This window comes from Gobio gobio, assembly GCF_949357685.1.
Source record: "Gobio gobio genome assembly, chromosome: 14".
NCBI lineage: Eukaryota > Metazoa > Chordata > Actinopteri > Cypriniformes > Gobionidae > Gobio > Gobio gobio.
The window spans coordinates 31,129,919-31,149,478 of record NC_137107.1 but is presented as its reverse complement, the minus strand read 5'-3'; the positions used below and the strand labels follow the sequence as shown (position 1 = coordinate 31,149,478).

The window sequence follows — 19,560 nt, the reverse complement described above, 5'->3', positions numbered from 1 at the left end:
GATATATTTTGGTGTTATATGTACCTTTCAAACGTTATCCTCACTTCAAAACGGTTTTGTTGGGATTTACGCATTTCAATTAATAGTACAATTTTAATTGAATATTTGAACAATCCTTAATCAATTATTCAATTAAATTATGTAAGGATTATTCAATGCAATTTGATGGAATTTTACTATTAATTGAAATGCGTAAATCTTTTTTTTTAAAAAAGGCTTATTTTTTGAGTGCCTCTGGGTTGGTAATATTTTTTGTTTTTGAAAAAGCCTCTGCATTTATTTGATTAAAAACACAATAAAAAAAAACTGTAATATTGTGAAATATACCATAAAAAAAACTGTCACATGATCCTTCAGAAATCATTCTAATATGCTGATTTGGTGCTCAAGAAACATTTCCTACTATCAATGTTGAAAACAGTTGTGCTGCTTAATATTTTTGTGGAACCCATGATACATATATTTTTCAGTATTATTTGAAATTTGAATAGAAAGTTCAAAATAACAGCATTTATGTATTGCATCCATGCTGAATGAAATAAATTACTTTGAAATAAATCTTTCTGACACAATTTGGGTATATATTTTATTTTTATTTATTATTTTTAAAATAAGCTCAACTTGTGTTGCAACTCTTTCTGTATAGGGGCTGTGTTGCTTTTATATGATATTTTCATATTCTCATCATGACAATGTTTTTATAGGTAACCTAAAAAAACCTGTTGTTTAAACTTGTTGTATTTATTACTCTGTCGCTTGTGGCAATGGACCACCAAGGCACAGACCCACCACACTAACCAAAGAGACAAGCATGGGATTGGTGTTATTCTTTGTTCTGGTGCTGCATGACCACAGATGTGTTACAGCTCTGAGGAAATTACAAGGGCGGGCTTCTTGTCAGTCTATTAGCCCTACTATATCAACGCGTTTTATTCTCCAGTGAAAGCCAAAATTACATAACGAAGCATGTATGTGCTTGATGTTACAGCAGTGATTCTAATACAAGCCCTTTATTTGTCTCTGGTGGTTTATTTGGAAAGAAACAGCAAAAATGAATTCTGTCAACTGCAATTTTGAGTAGCCTATGTGGGCCACACAGTTCTGTTTGATGCAATATGTGCTACTATTATCAAGCTTTTGCATGGACTTGGTCTGATTTAGTATACTGTACACTGGCAGTATATAGTAGCCTATATGGCTTTAAAATCGTTGAACGTGTCCACCTCGCGGCGCCCTTCCCCAGCACTGCACTGGATAGTAGGTCACTATATCGAATCTGCACGTTTGGCTTCAGAGTTCAGACCCCGAGGACACTTTTATGGTCCCAGTGGAAAGTAGGCTATTGCATATCGCTCACAACTTCTATTTGCAGCCTATATACATAATCCTAAAGATATCTGCTCTCGAGCGATTACTGACGCTGGTAAATTCCCCGGATAGAATAGAAACATGGTCTCGTGAACCTTGGTAATCTAATCTAAGGGTAAAATAATATTCTTAATAAAAAATAAAAAAACGTAAACGTAGCCTGTAGCTTTAAAAATCAAGAATATATTGCCCTTATTCGATATGAAGCCTACATCAAAAACCGCGTTTGATTGATCTTTGATGGTAATGGTGTTGACATTTTTTTCCCCAGTATTTTAATGAAATATTTCCTAAATTAGCTGGCAGTCAATAAATCAGAAGTAGTCATTTGTTTATTAATTAAAATTCACAAATCATGGATGGTTTGATAATGACAATAAAGCTCACAGAACACCATGTAAACACTTTAATTAGTGAAATTAATTTTAAAAAGCGTTAATCTAATTATGCTACATTTCCTGGCAGATGTCATACACGTAGGCTACAAACGTTTATAACGGATAAATTGCACATAAATACCAAGTGATCTGAAAATATTATTTGCACTTATAAGTATAATAGCTACTTGCTGTATACTTTCTAAGATCGTTGGGGAAACGGCAACATAGGCTATTATGTACCCTACCCTTTTTTTAAAAATTATTATTATTATTTTTTACATTTATTATAGAGAGAAACTTAAAACGTCTCGGGACATCCTAAGGGGAACAAAGTTCCTTTAATTAAATAATTAAAACGATATTTTGGCGAACATTATTTCTATCATGGTACACATGTAGTAAGGAGAATATAAGACATGTATCGTGTAGCTACTGTAAGTATACAGTCAAGCTCGGTAGTCACGAGGACACATGGGTGGTGACGTCACTCTATCTGCCCGGGGAACAATCAGAGGCAGCGCGAGCGCCACTTGAATGGATTGTTGTCGGTGAATAACTTTGCTCCTGATTTCTCCCCTTTAGCCCACCGCTATCGGTCTCCGACTTGTTTTCTAATATATACGAGTCCAAATTGCACTAAATGGTATATGAAGCACTTAACACCACTCGGAAAAGTGTGTTAGCAACAAACCCCTGAGGTCTGTGTGTGCGGCTTAACTTTTGCAAAGTGGGTAAGTGCAGAAATCTAAACACTCTTTTCCCGTGTGTTTTTCCGTCCAATTTTAAGATAGTCCAATTGGAACTCTGCTGAACGTTATAACTAAACATTTCTGACTTCACGCTACCGAATGAAATAGTTGTAATTTCGCTTCAACGTTACATTTACATGTCATTGTTGTTTACAATCATCATTCCTGTCAGCTATTAGTTGGACACAATGTTGCCATTGTTCCTCAGTGAAGCGCGCGGGTCAGTCCTGTTTGCTTTTCTTATCTTGTTGGAGTCTTTCTGAACACTCCATCTAAACTTTTCACTTTCCCGCGGAGACTCCTCAGGAAGATCCAAGAATATCTGTGACCCCAGTTTATGTGTATTTATGGAGCTCACAGTCAGTCACAGAGTGTCTGGACGGAAGTGTCTGGAAGGGAACACAAAATGCTCTGACATTGTAAAATTTGCACAGTGAACACACATTAGATTCAGTACTACTGCCACTGGGGCCACTGTAACCTGATACACTGTTTTGCCTCCAAAAGCTTGGTTCTAGTTTTGCCATTAATAACAGTGTTGACCTGATCCTCAGTTTCCGCCGTGTTGAGCAACCGTTTGCTTTGGAGTATGCGTGTATGACTAACTAAAGTTTTATTTTATTCAGGTGTCTTGGGATCTGCTCAAATCTGAATGGACTAATATGAAGAGCCTGAAGGCAAAGTTTAGGAAGAGTGATGTAAGTATGACCTAGTGTACTTTCAGCTTGGGAACTGAATGGTGTTGTGCTGGGCTTGAACGCTTAGTTCCTCCATGAAATAAAATGAAAATGTAACACCTTATTCTCATGCATGACATTCAACATTTCATTCATTTGGAATCTGAAGTTTCCTAATCTGCTTCTGTGAATGTTCTAGACTGCACGATGAGTGAATGACTCAGAATCAGACATGTCTGCAGCTTTATTATGATGACTGAGTCATAACTGGGAGTATAATTTTAAGGCAGAGAACTTCTGCACTCCCAAAAAAAAAAGAACGAAAAGACGCCCCTCAGAGGAGCTTCCTGCCACCAGATGTGATTCAGCAATCATTTCTAAGCCTATAATAGAACAACATCGGTCTCAGGCTGAAGTGTAGGAATGTGCACGAATGAAACGCCGTTGTGTATAATTTCATGTTTTGGCTTGCCAAATCATTGCCACTTGGGCTGAGTCAGCGGATAGAGATTACTGTGAAATTCTATGTGATCATCAAACCACAGTACTAAGCTGAGTTTTAATATACTTTCTGCCAGCACATGGTCACAGTGGCATTTTGAACATTTGCACGGAATGTTGTTAAGAGCAAGCTCGCCATAGCCACATTCACAGCTCATTATATTGATTTTCTCCTTGTATGGAAGCTAAGTCATGCTTTACTGTTTTTATCTTTACTAAATGGTGGGTGTTTGCTTGCACAACAATGTGGTTGCCTAGAAACAATACTTCAACATAATTTTATAGAGAAATCATAGGTAGAACTTTGCTTGGCTGTCTTTGTGCAAGATGCGATAGTGGAAACCATAGTATGGGATTGTATAGTCCAGTCAGTTGGTTGTTACTTACTTTTTTTGGCATCTGGCATTTTTAACAAAAAATTGGAGATGCACTAGGGATGTGATGGTGAGGAAATTTTCCCACTGATTAATCGACGTGTGGCGGGGGCTTTTCAAATCGCTGATTTTAAACCTAAAGTAAAATGCACACGGCCGCTCGGGCATTCATAACGGAGCGGTGCGGAGCAAAGCTAGTGTTTTCAATGAATTCCTATGAAAGTTAAGCTTCCATAGACATGAACTGAAAACGGGCCAGACTGGACACGCACCGTGACTGTGCGGCCGTGAATGACTGCCCGTGCGGCCGTGCTCATTTTTCTTTCGGTTTAGAATTAGCGCCAATTTGGGGGCTGGTTGCTCGAATTGTGGGTTCATTAGCCTATTATTCTTAATGAAAAACACAACAATAAAACAGTACATTGACAAACTCACTTAAATAGGCGTTTTTACATTTCACTTTGAAACCAAATCTTCCGCGATCATCTTGTCTGTCAGCTGTTTGCTCTCGTGATGAATGACTCCTGCTGCGTTTGTGCTGCGACTCCGCCTCACAATGTATTGAGCAGACTAGGGATGTCACAAGTACCGGTACTTCGGTACCAAGTCGGTACTGAAATTATAAAAATGTGACGATACCAGCATTTCTGTAGTACCGACTCCCGAGTATTTTCGGGTATGCAACAGCTGCGTTCAGTGGCTTCCGTTTTTATCTAAGCGCAGGGCTCCAGACTGTAGCCGAATATACAGGGTTTTTCCTGGGTGAAAAATGGTCTTCGGTGGTGGCTGACAGACATGGTCACACACACACACACACACACACACACACACACACACACACACACACACACACACACACACACACACACACACACACACACACACACACACACACACACACACACACACACACACACACACACACACACACACACACACACACACACACACACACATAAATTTGAAATAAATTCAAAGAAAGTTTGTAACTTTTGCTTATCTTATTTTGATACCTTGATGTTTGTTTTTGTTCCTCATTTTTACACGATTTACTGATAATTGTTTTGGTAATCATATCAATATTAAAAAATAGTATTAAAAAAATGAAAAAATAGCCTAATTTCCTGCCATATACAATTTTCTGCCATATACAATCAGTAATCTAACAACAAATTTGTTCTGGGTTCACCTCACTCCAGTCTAAACTAAATGATTTTAGGCTATTTATTTTACTACACATTGTCCACATAAATAAGCTGAAAGACTGTTGATAATTAAAAATAATTCTTACTATCTACTCTTGCTAAATTGGGTAAGCACACTTGTGTTCTCATTTCAGGTGTTGTTCTGAGTAAATGATTAAACTGATTTGTGAGTTCAGTGTTGGACAGATCAGTTGTTCTAACCAGTCGTTAAAATGATTCGGTTCAAAGGAGTCATTAGGTCGCGAATCGGACATTAGCTGACGCGTTGTGTGTGAATCCCGTCTTTAGAACATCGCTAAAGATTTGTCAACACACAGAAAACACTTCATAACCGGATAGGATTTGTTTCCTGTTTATTTAAAGTATGCTTTATGTCAGCTGGTCAGAGAATAAGTCAATGTTTTTTGAGCGCATTTCACACCCAGCGGTAATTAAAGGAAGACGTCTGATAGCGCCACGTCTGATAGCGCCACGTCTGATAGCGCCACGTCTGATAGCGCCACATGCAACATGGATTCGGTCTTCCGACCTTTTGATTTTGATTAACGTAATGTATGAAACATTAGAAAGCTAAGAATGCTTATTTTGAAGACAGAGAGCGTGCGAGCGGGGTAGGAGCTCTCTGGTCGTTCTCTCTGTCACTCGGTTAACAAGTGCAGCAGTCATCTGTTCTACATCACTCATAAATCACAATAACTGATCAAATAAGGCTTTGGCGGGACAAAAATTAGTTTTGGCGGCCTCCAAAAAATGTTCAATGTAGGAAAAACCCTGAATATATACTAGTATCTGTGGATATTAAACTGCAAAATACTATTTAAATATTACTCCTCCATGTTCTGCGTCTCTGTGTGAATGACGGGGCGCAGAGGCGCAGGCGCGCGCGACACTCGCTGTCTTTGTAGTCTCTGCCGTGTGTCACTATATGAGGACACGAACACACAAACCGTCCCTTCATGAGAATTTACCGTTTCATTTGAGAAAACTGTCATATCATGAACACAGACATTCAAAGGTCACGGCAACCCGTCAAAATAAAAGTTTGATTTAAAAAATTTAAATTGACAGAATATATCAGGCTAGCCTACTGTTGTAGCCTACAGTAGATTCAGCTATATGTAATAATAATACGTCTCTACAAATAATAATAATTATGCCTAAATGGTTGATTATTTTTCTCTTGATTTATAAACAATGTTTACTTTTAAACAGCATACAGCATTTAAATGTTTGTATTATTTACTTATAATGATTATCATCATAAATAATAAACGTAATACATTTAATATATATTTTTTAAATAGTTAAATAAATAAGAAAACCATTTAGCTGTGGTACCGAAATTGGTACAGAGTACCGTACAATTTTTATGGTATTGGTACCGACTACTGGAATTTTGGTACTTTGACATCCCTAGAGCAGACGCGTTCGGTTTTGAATTGTAGTGTCCGTTCTCTAACTGAACTAAATAATTTTATTACTGTAAAAATCAAAACGAGGGTGGGGAGCGGTGCCGTGGTGGGCGGTGATGCAGATGGGCAACACCACCCATCGCAGCAAGCCTAAGATGCATCATGCACCGATTGCACTTTTCTTGGCCGATTCCGTGTTTATATGAAATAAACAGCTTTAAGTTTTTCAGGTCGGTCTAACAGTAGGTTAGTATTCAGGTAAGAAATACTACAGAAATTAAAGTAATCAAGTGTAAAATAATGGTGGATAGTCTTCATAGTAAAAATTAAATGCAGATTAATGCTTACAATTAAAGTTACAAAAGTTATTCTGTGAAGAGCAGAGTGCTTTTCTTTTTCTTTTGTTCTTTGATTTACATGACAGACAGCAAAAGGAATATCAGGCTGCTGTCACTTTAAGAGTTTATGCACAGATCCAATATACTGTTAAACAACACAGTTTAACAGTATATTGTTATTGTATAAAGTTATTTCCACTATTTACATTCCAGAAATGATTGTGTTTAACTGAATACTCTCCAAGACTGACATTTTGACATTTATTTTGTGTGTGTTTGATCGTTTAAGCTCAGTAAGCCACTCATTTTGGTACTTGCGACTCACAAGCTGTTTGAGAGGGAGCTTTATTTGCGCGCCACTTATATCGATCAGTTGTGTGTGTGCTTTTGATCTCCTGTTTTGCTCAAGAATGAAAGCCTGGCCTTACATGAAAATTCCTGTACAGTTCTGGGCTGACACACAAAACCTAAAATAGAACAAGGAGGATATTTAGTTTCTCTTGTTCTTGATCACCTTTTTCCACACACACACACACACACACACACACACACACACACACACACACACACACACACACACACACACACACACACACACACACACACACACACACACACACACACACACACACACACACACACACACACACACACACACACACACACACACACACACACACACACACACACACACACACACATAAATTTGAAATAAATTCAAAGAAAGTTTGTAACTTTTGCTTATCTTATTTTGATACCTTGATGTTTGTTTTTGTTCCTCATTTTTACACGATTTACTGATAATTGTTTTGGTAATCATATCAATATTAAAAAATAGTATTAAAAAAATGAAAAAATAGCCTAATTTCCTGCCATATACAATTTTCTGCCATATACAATCAGTAATCTAACAACAAATTTGTTCTGGGTTCACCTCACTCCAGTCTAAACTAAATGATTTTAGGCTATTTATTTTACTACACATTGTCCACATAAATAAGCTGAAAGACTGTTGATAATTAAAAATAATTCTTACTATCTACTCTTGCTAAATTGGGTAAGCACACTTGTGTTCTCATTTCAGGTGTTGTTCTGAGTAAATGATTAAACTGATTTGTGAGTTCAGTGTTGGACAGATCAGTTGTTCTAACCAGTCGTTAAAATGATTCGGTTCAAAGGAGTCATTAGGTCGCGAATCGGACATTAGCTGACGCGTTGTGTGTGAATCCCGTCTTTAGAACATCGCTAAAGATTTGTCAACACACAGAAAACACTTCATAACCGGATAGGATTTGTTTCCTGTTTATTTAAAGTATGCTTTATGTCAGCTGGTCAGAGAATAAGTCAATGTTTTTTGAGCGCATTTCACACCCAGCGGTAATTAAAGGAAGACGTCTGATAGCGCCACGTCTGATAGCGCCACGTCTGATAGCGCCACGTCTGATAGCGCCACATGCAACATGGATTCGGTCTTCCGACCTTTTGATTTTGATTAACGTAATGTATGAAACATTAGAAAGCTAAGAATGCTTATTTTGAAGACAGAGAGCGTGCGAGCGGGGTAGGAGCTCTCTGGTCGTTCTCTCTGTCACTCGGTTAACAAGTGCAGCAGTCATCTGTTCTACATCACTCATAAATCACAATAACTGATCAAATAAGGCTTTGGCGGGACAAAAATTAGTTTTGGCGGCCTCCAAAAAATGTTCAATGTAGGAAAAACCCTGAATATATACTAGTATCTGTGGATATTAAACTGCAAAATACTATTTAAATATTACTCCTCCATGTTCTGCGTCTCTGTGTGAATGACGGGGCGCAGAGGCGCAGGCGCGCGCGACACTCGCTGTCTTTGTAGTCTCTGCCGTGTGTCACTATATGAGGACACGAACACACAAACCGTCCCTTCATGAGAATTTACCGTTTCATTTGAGAAAACTGTCATATCATGAACACAGACATTCAAAGGTCACGGCAACCCGTCAAAATAAAAGTTTGATTTAAAAAATTTAAATTGACAGAATATATCAGGCTAGCCTACTGTTGTAGCCTACAGTAGATTCAGCTATATGTAATAATAATACGTCTCTACAAATAATAATAATTATGCCTAAATGGTTGATTATTTTTCTCTTGATTTATAAACAATGTTTACTTTTAAACAGCATACAGCATTTAAATGTTTGTATTATTTACTTATAATGATTATCATCATAAATAATAAACGTAATACATTTAATATATATTTTTTAAATAGTTAAATAAATAAGAAAACCATTTAGCTGTGGTACCGAAATTGGTACAGAGTACCGTACAATTTTTATGGTATTGGTACCGACTACTGGAATTTTGGTACTTTGACATCCCTAGAGCAGACGCGTTCGGTTTTGAATTGTAGTGTCCGTTCTCTAACTGAACTAAATAATTTTATTACTGTAAAAATCAAAACGAGGGTGGGGAGCGGTGCCGTGGTGGGCGGTGATGCAGATGGGCAACACCACCCATCGCAGCAAGCCTAAGATGCATCATGCACCGATTGCACTTTTCTTGGCCGATTCCGTGTTTATATGAAATAAACAGCTTTAAGTTTTTCAGGTCGGTCTAACAGTAGGTTAGTATTCAGGTAAGAAATACTACAGAAATTAAAGTAATCAAGTGTAAAATAATGGTGGATAGTCTTCATAGTAAAAATTAAATGCAGATTAATGCTTACAATTAAAGTTACAAAAGTTATTCTGTGAAGAGCAGAGTGCTTTTCTTTTTCTTTTGTTCTTTGATTTACATGACAGACAGCAAAAGGAATATCAGGCTGCTGTCACTTTAAGAGTTTATGCACAGATCCAATATACTGTTAAACAACACAGTTTAACAGTATATTGTTATTGTATAAAGTTATTTCCACTATTTACATTCCAGAAATGATTGTGTTTAACTGAATACTCTCCAAGACTGACATTTTGACATTTATTTTGTGTGTGTTTGATCGTTTAAGCTCAGTAAGCCACTCATTTTGGTACTTGCGACTCACAAGCTGTTTGAGAGGGAGCTTTATTTGCGCGCCACTTATATCGATCAGTTGTGTGTGTGCTTTTGATGTGAGCGTAAAACCTGCGGGAATTAGTAAAATTAAAGAGACATGCGCAATACAAACACTATTTAACCAGAGCGAATGAGACGAGTGAGAGGAGAGGCGTATTTGTGTCTCTTTGCCGTTGTGGAGAATAAAGCGAGAACTCGCATCTGACGTTATTGCTTGTTATTGCCAGCAAAACGGACCGGCTCAGAATTGGAAAGACGTGAGACTGCGAATGACTGCCGAGCATGCAGAAAATCGGCGGATTCCGGTCCATGGCTGGTCGATCGGTGCATCACTACAAAAAAATAATATATATTATTTATTAATAAAAAGTAAAAAAAGGAAACTTCCTCTTTAAGATTTTGTTTTAAATTGTTTTATTCGTATTTTGTCATCATCACTTCTGCTTGTATCAGTTGTAACCTGTACAAACCCAATCAAAAGTCTTGTTTCAGTACTTTGCCATACAGGGTGTTTTCTGGAAAAAGGTGATCAAGAACAAGAGAAACTAAATATCCTCCTTGTTCTATTTTAGGTTTTGTGTGTCAGCCCAGAACTGTACAGGAATTTTCATGTAAGGCCAGGCTTTCATTCTTGAGCAAAACAGGAGATCAGAACTGCCAGTATAAATACTTTTACAAGAGCATCCGATTGCCAAGTTCTTGCAATATGTATGGTGTTGCTCTACCAACACTTCATGTGTTTGTAGTCCCATTTGAACCATCCTAGTGTACCCATAACATACTGCATAACAGAGAGTGAGAGAGAGTGCTATTATTCCACTTGTTGGTATTTGTGGCATGTTTGAGAATTATAAAAAGCTTTTTCTAGCTTCTTGCTCAGGGTGGCGTGAAATTCCAGTCCTTATGTGTAAGGAACAAGACATTAAAAACAGCTTGTTGTAGACCAGGTTTATTGCATCTCAGTTGGATAGCGGCATTATTGACTTCCGTCATTCATCTGCAAGGATAGACCTTTAGTGCACACAAATCAATTGCTGGTATATGTCTCGTTTTGCTATGTTAACATGATGAGAGCTGCCTTTTTTCTGTTCATAGACTCACTTTGGGTCTGCTTAAGTCATTGAGAATTTGGAAAACCTCCACTCCTGCTTGGGGTTCTTTTCCCATGTTAGCATCTAGTTGTTAGCTGATATTTTTCTGGCTGCTGACGTTACCGTCTAATCTCTTTATTTATTTGCTTGTCTCTAACGAGCTTTTTAGTCAATTAACATTTATTATGTAATGTAGTTAATAGGGTCCCTGGTTTTCTTATCCAATCTCATTTAGTTGTTAACTTTATTTCAATGATGCAATGGAAAAATTGTATCACAAATTGCGGGATAATGTTGCATAACATTTAATCACACATTGTGGCCTGAATGCACTGTTAATTGCTTAACAGACAGATTTGCAGATTTTAGTTTAGTTTAGTTTAGTTTATTTTCTTATAGAGCACATTTCTACTGCCTCAGGTGCTGCCCAAAGTGCTGTACAAAGCAATCAATAAAACCAAACAGAGAAAAAACAAAAACACCACAACATTAAAATTAATATTTAGTTCTCTATAGGGATGAAACGGTATGGAAATTTCACGTCACGATTATAGTGACCCAAATAATCACGGTTATCAATATTATCACGGTTTTGTTCCAACGAGATGAAAGTGTTCAAAAAGAACAGATGCACACACTTAAAACATTTCAACAAGTTTTATATTTGAAAATCAACAAACAACAAATAAATCAAGCAGCTCTTTGCACTTTTTAAAGCAAGGTTCTATTCTGTGGGATTTACTTCCTTTATAATGGCCGTCGTCAATAGCAACGCATAAATAATAATAATTTGGTGTAAATATAATCTCTAATATTATCTCTGTAAATATATTCTCAAGCAATATTCTCATCAGTGTTCAGCTATGATGCATTTAAATCTATTTAAAACATATTTTGTGTAAGAGCCCAAACAGTATCTTAGTGAAATAATGCATATCCATATTTTCATGATTTGACTGTTTATTTTATTAAATATCAAAAGGTGTGCATCATACCTGACACCTAGATGAACACTTTACAGTCAGTTTTATGACTGGAAGTCATTCTCTTCAAATGCTATTGAAGTAAGAAACGCGTATAACGTTACCACTGTTGTATGTAACTTTAGAGACGGTCCCTAAATTCGCCAACTTTACTCCAGTCATATCAGATGCGCTGTGATTCTGCTGTGTTTGTTTGTAACTATTTTTGCTGCTGAAATAGAACAGAAACCACGGTATGATGAATGAATCTCCTGTGTACATCGCACGTTTATCTCTGTGTTGAGTGCAGATTTCAGCGAGTGAGAGCGGCGTACGCTCTGAACATACATTCTGCCATTTCTTCTCATTCAAAAAACAGCGCTGCGCCAGACTGACGCTGACTGGACAAGATTTACCGCGAGTTTTCAAAATCGTGATAATCACACGCGGTTTTAATGATCATTACATTTTAAACGATATTACTAACCGTCACTAAATTTTATCGAGGTTTATCGTGAAACCGGTAATCGTTTCATCCCTAGCTACTGGGTCAGAGTCAAACGCCAAGCTATAAAAGTGCTTCTTCAAAGCTGTTTTAAAAGCAGTCCAAGTGGGGACAGAGCGGACGGCAAACGACAAGTTGTTCCATAGCCTAGGGCCGGCTATCGAAAAGGCACGATCACCTTTTCTCTTGAGTCAGGATTGTGGTACATGGAGCAATAATTTATCTGCCGATCTCAGATTCTTTACTGGTCGGTGCGGAATAATTTGGTCTGACAAATAAGAGGGCGCGAGACCATTTACAATTAAAAGAAAGTCCGAAATCTGATAGGAAACCAATGAAGGGAAATAAAATCGGGTTGATTCTGACCCTCTTTCTTATACCAGTCTATAGTCTAGCAGCGGCATTTTGAACCAGCTGCAATCGATTCACCCATGACCGGGAGAGTCCTAATTACACGACATTACAATAGTCCAGTCTGGATGATATAAAAGCATGGATGATCATCTCTAGATGAGAGCATAGGTTTCATTTTAGCTATTAATCTTAACTAGTACAGGGTTTTTCCTGGGTCAAAAATGGTCTTCGGTGGTGGCTGACAGACATGGTCATCCATACACACACACGCACGCACACACAGTAAAAAAGTACCCTACCCACGTGATCTGCAAGCACAATACTGACAATACATTTTATATAAATTCAAAGAAAGTTTGTAACTTTTGCTTATCTTATTTTGATCCCACATGAAAAAATACTAGAGTATATTATAGTAAAATTACTCAAGTAAATACTATAGTGTTTTTGAACCTTACTATAGTAAATATACTACAGTAAATTAACAAAGTGTAGTAAATACTATAATATACTACAATTTACTGTAGTATCTTTACTATAGTATGGTTCAAAAACACTATAGTAATTTTACTATAGTATTTTTCCATGTGGGATACCTTGATGTTTGTTTTTGTTCCTCATTTTTACACTATTTACTGATAATTGTTTTGGTATATAATCATATCAATATTAAAAAGTAGTATTAAAAAAATGAACAAATAGCCTAATTTTCTGCCATATACAATTTCATAAAATTATCAGCTAGCTAACAACAACTTTGTTCTGGGTTCACCTCACTCCAGTCTAAACTAAGTGATTTATAGGCTATTTATTTTACTACACATTATGAACATAAATAAGCTGTAAGACTGTGGATAATTAAAACTAACTCTTACACTCTTGCTAAATTGGGTAAGCACACTTGTGTTCTCATTTCAGATTGTTCTGAGTAAATTAATAAACTGATTTGTGAGTTCAGTGTTGGACAGATCAGTTGTTCTAACCAGTCGTTGAAATGATTCGGTTCAAAGGAGTCATTAGGTGGCGAATCGGACATTAGCAGACGCGTTGTGTGCGAATCCCGTCTGTTAGAACATCGCGAAAGATTTGTAAACACACAGAAAACACTTCATAACCGGATAGGATTTGTTTCCCGTTTATTGAAAGTATGGTTTATGTCAGCTGGTCAGAGAATCAGTCAATGTTTTTTGAGCGCATTTCACACCCAGCGGTTATTAAAGGAAACATAGGCCTATTGTCTGATAGCGCCACGTGCAACATGGATTCGGTCTTCCGACCTTTTGATTTTGATTAACGTAATATGTGAAATATTAGAAAGCTAAGAATGCTTATTTTGAATACAGAGAGCGTGCGAGCGGGGGAGGAGCTCTCTGATCGTTCTCTCTGACAGTCGGTTATGCGCAGCATCTATTCTACATCATTCATAAATCACAATAACTCATCAAATAAAGCTTTGGCGGGACAAAAATTTGTTTTGGCGGCCGCCAAAAAATTTTCAATGTAGGAAAAACCCTGTAGTAGAAAAACTAGTTCACAGCACAGCACTAACTTGTTTAGCAAAATTCAGCTCTGAGACAAGAAATACACCCAGAGTTTTTTTGCGCATGGACAAACATTTCTAAAGAGTGTCCCTAGGTAGCTAGAGATAAGTGGCAAAGAATTAAGAGGACCAAAAACAACGTCAGTTTTGCTCTTATTTAAGTGAAGGAAATTCTTAGCCGTTTTATCTAGATTTATCTAGTTATCCAGAGTATTTTAGGTGGTTGACAAATTTATAAACAGGAAATATGATCCTTTTTTAGCACGATTGTGTCATTTTCACTTAGGCTAGATCAGATGAACTTTCAAGTGTAGCTTTCCAACCCAGTCTCATGAAAAGTCATAATTTGTAGGAGATTGCAAAAGCATTAGAAACCAGACATAAACGGTATAAAACGAAACTGCCTGAACCTAAACCATGAAGTCCAACTCCACAACCCAGCCTTAAATTTGTTCTGTCGATCAATAAATTAAATATTTTTAGATAGTCAGGGCTTTTCTCTTGATATCTGTTTATTACCCATTCACACTCTGAATTAGGGCTGTCACTTTTTATTCGATATTCGAATATGCATTCGAACATGACGTGAAATATCCGTAATCAAAACTATCCGGTTTTTAAAGTGCCATGCAGAGTCCTGCACGGGTGCGGGTACCCGCGAATATTGCTGAAACGGGTGAAAAACATCCTAACTGTGTCAGATACGGGTGCGGGTCAGGTCGGACAAGGGAGAACACGGGTCTAAACACGGGTTTTAAACACGTGCAAACGAATATATATAAAAATATATATGCATGTATTTTGTAGATGTACAAAATCATCTACAATACTTATGCCTTGCCTGTATTTCAAGATGATAAAATAATTTCAAATCCGTTCATTTGATGCCAGCGCAGCACGCGCGCCCTCCCAGGAGAATCACAACCGCGCGCGCGCGATCTGCCTGCACTCGTCGAGATGGATCCTGAGGAGTTGAAGAAAAGATAGCCGCAAATCGTTCATCGGAAGTTCATCGCTGAGGAAGCACGCAGATAACTGTGGTAACAAACCAAGTACACGCAGTTCTATCGAACAGTATTTTTGTTATGTTTCCTGAGTTTGGTCTCTTAATAACACTGTCTTTGTACATTAAGCCACGTTAAGCGTTTTCTTATAGCCTAATGGTTTTCTATGGGAGAAAAACGCTTAACGTGGAATTAAACGTGTTGCGTTCATATTCTGGGGTGCTCGTAGATATTCGAATATATTCGAATACATTGCTTGATATTTGATATCCGTTCAAATTAGATTTTTCTCAAAAATGACAGCCCTACTCTGAATACAAGTTTTGTTTTGTCATGCTGCTAAGTACGCAAAGTTTCTGTTTAGCGGCAAGATTGTTAAATTAGAATTTAATTAAATCAGAATGGATAAGTGTCTGTGATCCATTAAAAACAAAATGTAGTTTAATTTTTAATTACGCAAATAGCAGCACCTGCGGAGCTTCTGTGACCTGAGAAAAACAGAATAAAATTATATACATAATAGGCCTATACTCAAAATATATTTTACTTAATTAACAGATTAACAAAAATAAATAAAAAACAGTGCGACAAGTAATATCATTTTCGGTAAATTTTGACAAGCTCCCCAAAAAAGGAAACCGAGATCCTGTTTGTCGTCTTTATATTACAAAAGCACAATGTTTTGTTTTTATTGTGAATCAAAACCTTTCACCGCTTCGAATGATGTCTAACTCATCTTATCTAGTATTTTAATTTGTTTCTATTGTTATAAGGAAAAAATTCAAGCGATCACGCAGGCGCCTCAAACATATCAGTTTTAGCATTGCTAACTTGACATCTCAGCCAGTTCATTATCAAAATAACATTCTTCAATTGAAATAGTCCGTAGCACAATCTGTGGCCTTCGGCACGAGCACCTCCCTACTGTGAAGTTATGCCAAGCACATTTTTGCGCACATGAAGGAGGATGTTTTACGTCGATATTGGGCCATGAGTGAAGGGCAAAGCCAACAGTTTGGCATCCAAATACATCACAAATATGCAAAAAACATTTGGATTTGTGCTGAATGAGCCCAACGCCAGTTTCTGTTTCAGTTTTGTTTTAAATATACCTATTTTTTTCATAACTAATCCCTTTAATTATAACCATGATTATAAAAACAGGATAAAAAGTTGTACCTTTTATAATTTCTCCATATTGTATGAATTATATCAAGTCGTCACAACACAAGACGATGGTGGTTTAACTTCAAAGAGTGCATCATTTAGCCAACATCAGGTGTGGCCCCACATTAACAATCAGGGGCCCGTTCTTCGTACCTCGCTAACTCCGTTAGCTGGATTTGATTGTTGACGATTTGGCATGATCTTGGATTGTTTGGTTCTTCGAAGCTCATCCTGGACTTGCTGTCATAGTAACAGGTCCGTAAGCTTAAACCTGCTCGGGAGCAGGCTTATTTCATGTAAACAGGATTAGATTGCATCTTGAGGTGATACTTAAAATCTGTCCCAGCCACTGCTACTTTATTACAAGAGTTCATTACTGAACCAGGGGCAATAATAATAATTTTAAATAATAATATAAAAATTTTATATTGTATATGTATATGAGAATGTATAATGTTGTGTATAATAGGCTACTATAGACACAGCCACTTGATTGAGCGATTTATTTGTGATGGAATAATTACTTTATATAATTTTATTTTTATTGGTTTACACACGTTGTACAGTTAATCTGAGCCGTGCATTAAGTGATCACGGATATTATGGGAGTGGTTTGATGCAGTGCAAGAGAGGATAATTTGATCTTGACCCATAAGAAACTTGAATACTGTCACGTTACAAATCCTTATAAAGGTTCAGAAATTCGTGGTTTTTTTTTGTGTAATTTGTCAAGTTTTTTGCCAGGTGGCTTTTTAATTATATGATGTCATTACGTTGCTTTCTTGACGCCAGCCAATCGCTGCATTGCTGATCGTGGTTTCGAGTATCGATGCATCTGCCCTCTTCAGGGGAAAAAAGAACGCTCAGTAATCTTAGATCATTTAATCCAGATATTTTAATCCAATCCGCAAATTCGTTTGAAGAACCAAATTAGCCAGAGATCAGTTATCACGATTAAAAGATCTGGGATCTGTCTAATCATCTTAGATGTATTAAGCGAGTTACGAAGAACGGGCCCCAGGTCAAAATGTTAACGTAAAGCTAAATGTGTTGTGAAATGTAATAGATTATTTTTCTCTTCCAAGCCTTTTCCCTTAAGAATGTCAGTTCACATCAAGACTCCCAGCAGACTGGATTGATCTAATCTGGAACATAGCCACGTCCACGGCGCTTAATTAGTGTCCTTACCCTTTTCCCCATTAACTACAACCTTTAACATGATGAAACCCTCAGTGAAATCTATCCTGAGCTGTCTGAGGAGATAAGGACTTATTTTACTCTTCCCATAAAACTTTAGTCAACAGAAAAATGTGGATTAATGGTATCTTAATGTTGTTAATGGTATTTTGGTTTCACCTTAGGTCAGTGCGTCCATTCAGGGAAGAAATAGATGTGTCCAGTGCCGAGGTTAAAGTGGTTTAGGAGGGAGGCAGGATTGTGATAAGGCTAGCTGTGCTTTTGTGGAATTACCTCATCAGTAAGATATGGCTGCCAGGGGATTTAGAAACAGGGTCTCTGCCATGTGAGGGTAAAACACACAACCCTTCATTACATTGTATAACCTCAAATGGCAAAGACAAACGTCTCCTGTGTGATATTTATTTTGTGGGTTGAATCGGAGTCTACACTATTTCACAGGCCCTGTAAAAGTATTTGCAGTGAACATGCGTGTAGCATCCCTTCCCCCTCCCTTCTCGGTGTTTAACTGTATTTGCTTGGCCGTAGCAGACTGCCCAGACGCTAAATCCTTTCTATCCTCCTCTGTCGGAGAATGACACCTTTCATTCAGTCTTTGCTGCTTAATTCAAACCTTAAAGGGAGTGGATCACGGTCTAGGCTGACCGAGTAACGGCCCCGTAGCCTTTCCAAAAGTAGGTTGTCTTATAAATAGCACCTTCTATTGACAGCGCCAGGTGTGTATTAATCTCATATATTTGGTTGTGCCAGCCAAACATGAAATGATTGCTAAAAATGACACCAGTATAAGTGAGGTTTATTTTGACTGACTGTACGTGTCTGGTCATTGTCTACTCAAACAACTGACCCCCATACCATCTCTGTTTCCAGTTCAGATTTCAATGACCAATCAAATGTTTACAGCTCTCATCCATTTGGTCCAGGACCAATCAGATGAATCCCCAGATGACCAATCAGAATGAATCTGGCAGCAGTGCCGACCGTAAAGCGGATGAGAATGGGCACAGCAGGTATCCGCACTAAGAAGAGGGTTTCTGTATTAGCCCAGACCCAGCTGCCTGTCTCTTAGAGATTAGCAAATCTAGCCCCAACAGCCCCCTCCCCTTAACCTCAGCCCTTCCAGTTCACATCCCTTCTGGTCTACATATTGCATCCTCCGACCTAATACAGCTATCACAGATTCCAATTTTCATTTGCCTGGTTTTCCCTGCATGTAATTGTGGTTTGATAAAGTGCTGTCCTGAGAGTATAAAATGGCCTTTTGTATCTCCCCAGTGACATTCTGTGAGCTTTCAAATTGTTTTAGGCATGAGCCCTCTCAAGATTCAAGAGTTTTATTTGTCACATACACAGTTATATACACAATATACAACTGGCAGTGAAATGTAAACAGGTCCGCTCCATGGACAGTGCAAATAACAGTTACAAGAAATTAAATAGAAATAGAATAAAATTAGAATAAAAAGTATTAACATAAGTAGAATTATAAATAAATCAAGTAAAAGATAAAAATAGGAAATAAGATAAAAATAAAAATATAAAAAATATGTGGATATGATAAGTGAGATAAACTGTAGACTTAAAAATAAGTGGTTAACATAAAATATATAATATGTATATATAAAGAAGTATAATGTGCAAGGTTTATTACAGGTTGTTACGCAGTAACAATAGGGACGTAAAGTGCAGTGCAATTGCAG

General features: G+C 37.4%; 1 protein-coding gene across 8 annotated transcripts in view; it reads left to right on the top strand.

Moving 5' to 3' along the window:
• The first annotated feature begins 2,175 nt into the window (after window positions 1-2,175).
• The window catches only part of rai14 (retinoic acid induced 14), a 61,055-nt gene continuing 43,670 nt past the window's right edge, over window positions 2,176-19,560 (top strand). For 6 of the 8 annotated variants that reach the window (XM_079835291.1, XM_079835292.1, XM_079835290.1 and 3 more), the window contains exons 1-2: window positions 2,212-2,479; window positions 3,124-3,195. In XM_079835291.1, coding sequence (XP_079691417.1) covers window positions 3,160-3,195 — 36 coding nt within the window. In that variant the 5' untranslated portion in view covers window positions 2,212-2,479; window positions 3,124-3,159. Of the gene's footprint in view, window positions 2,480-3,123; window positions 3,196-19,560 lie in introns of all 8 variants that reach the window. The other 2 variants (XM_079835287.1, XM_079835286.1) reach the window with 2 other exon arrangements.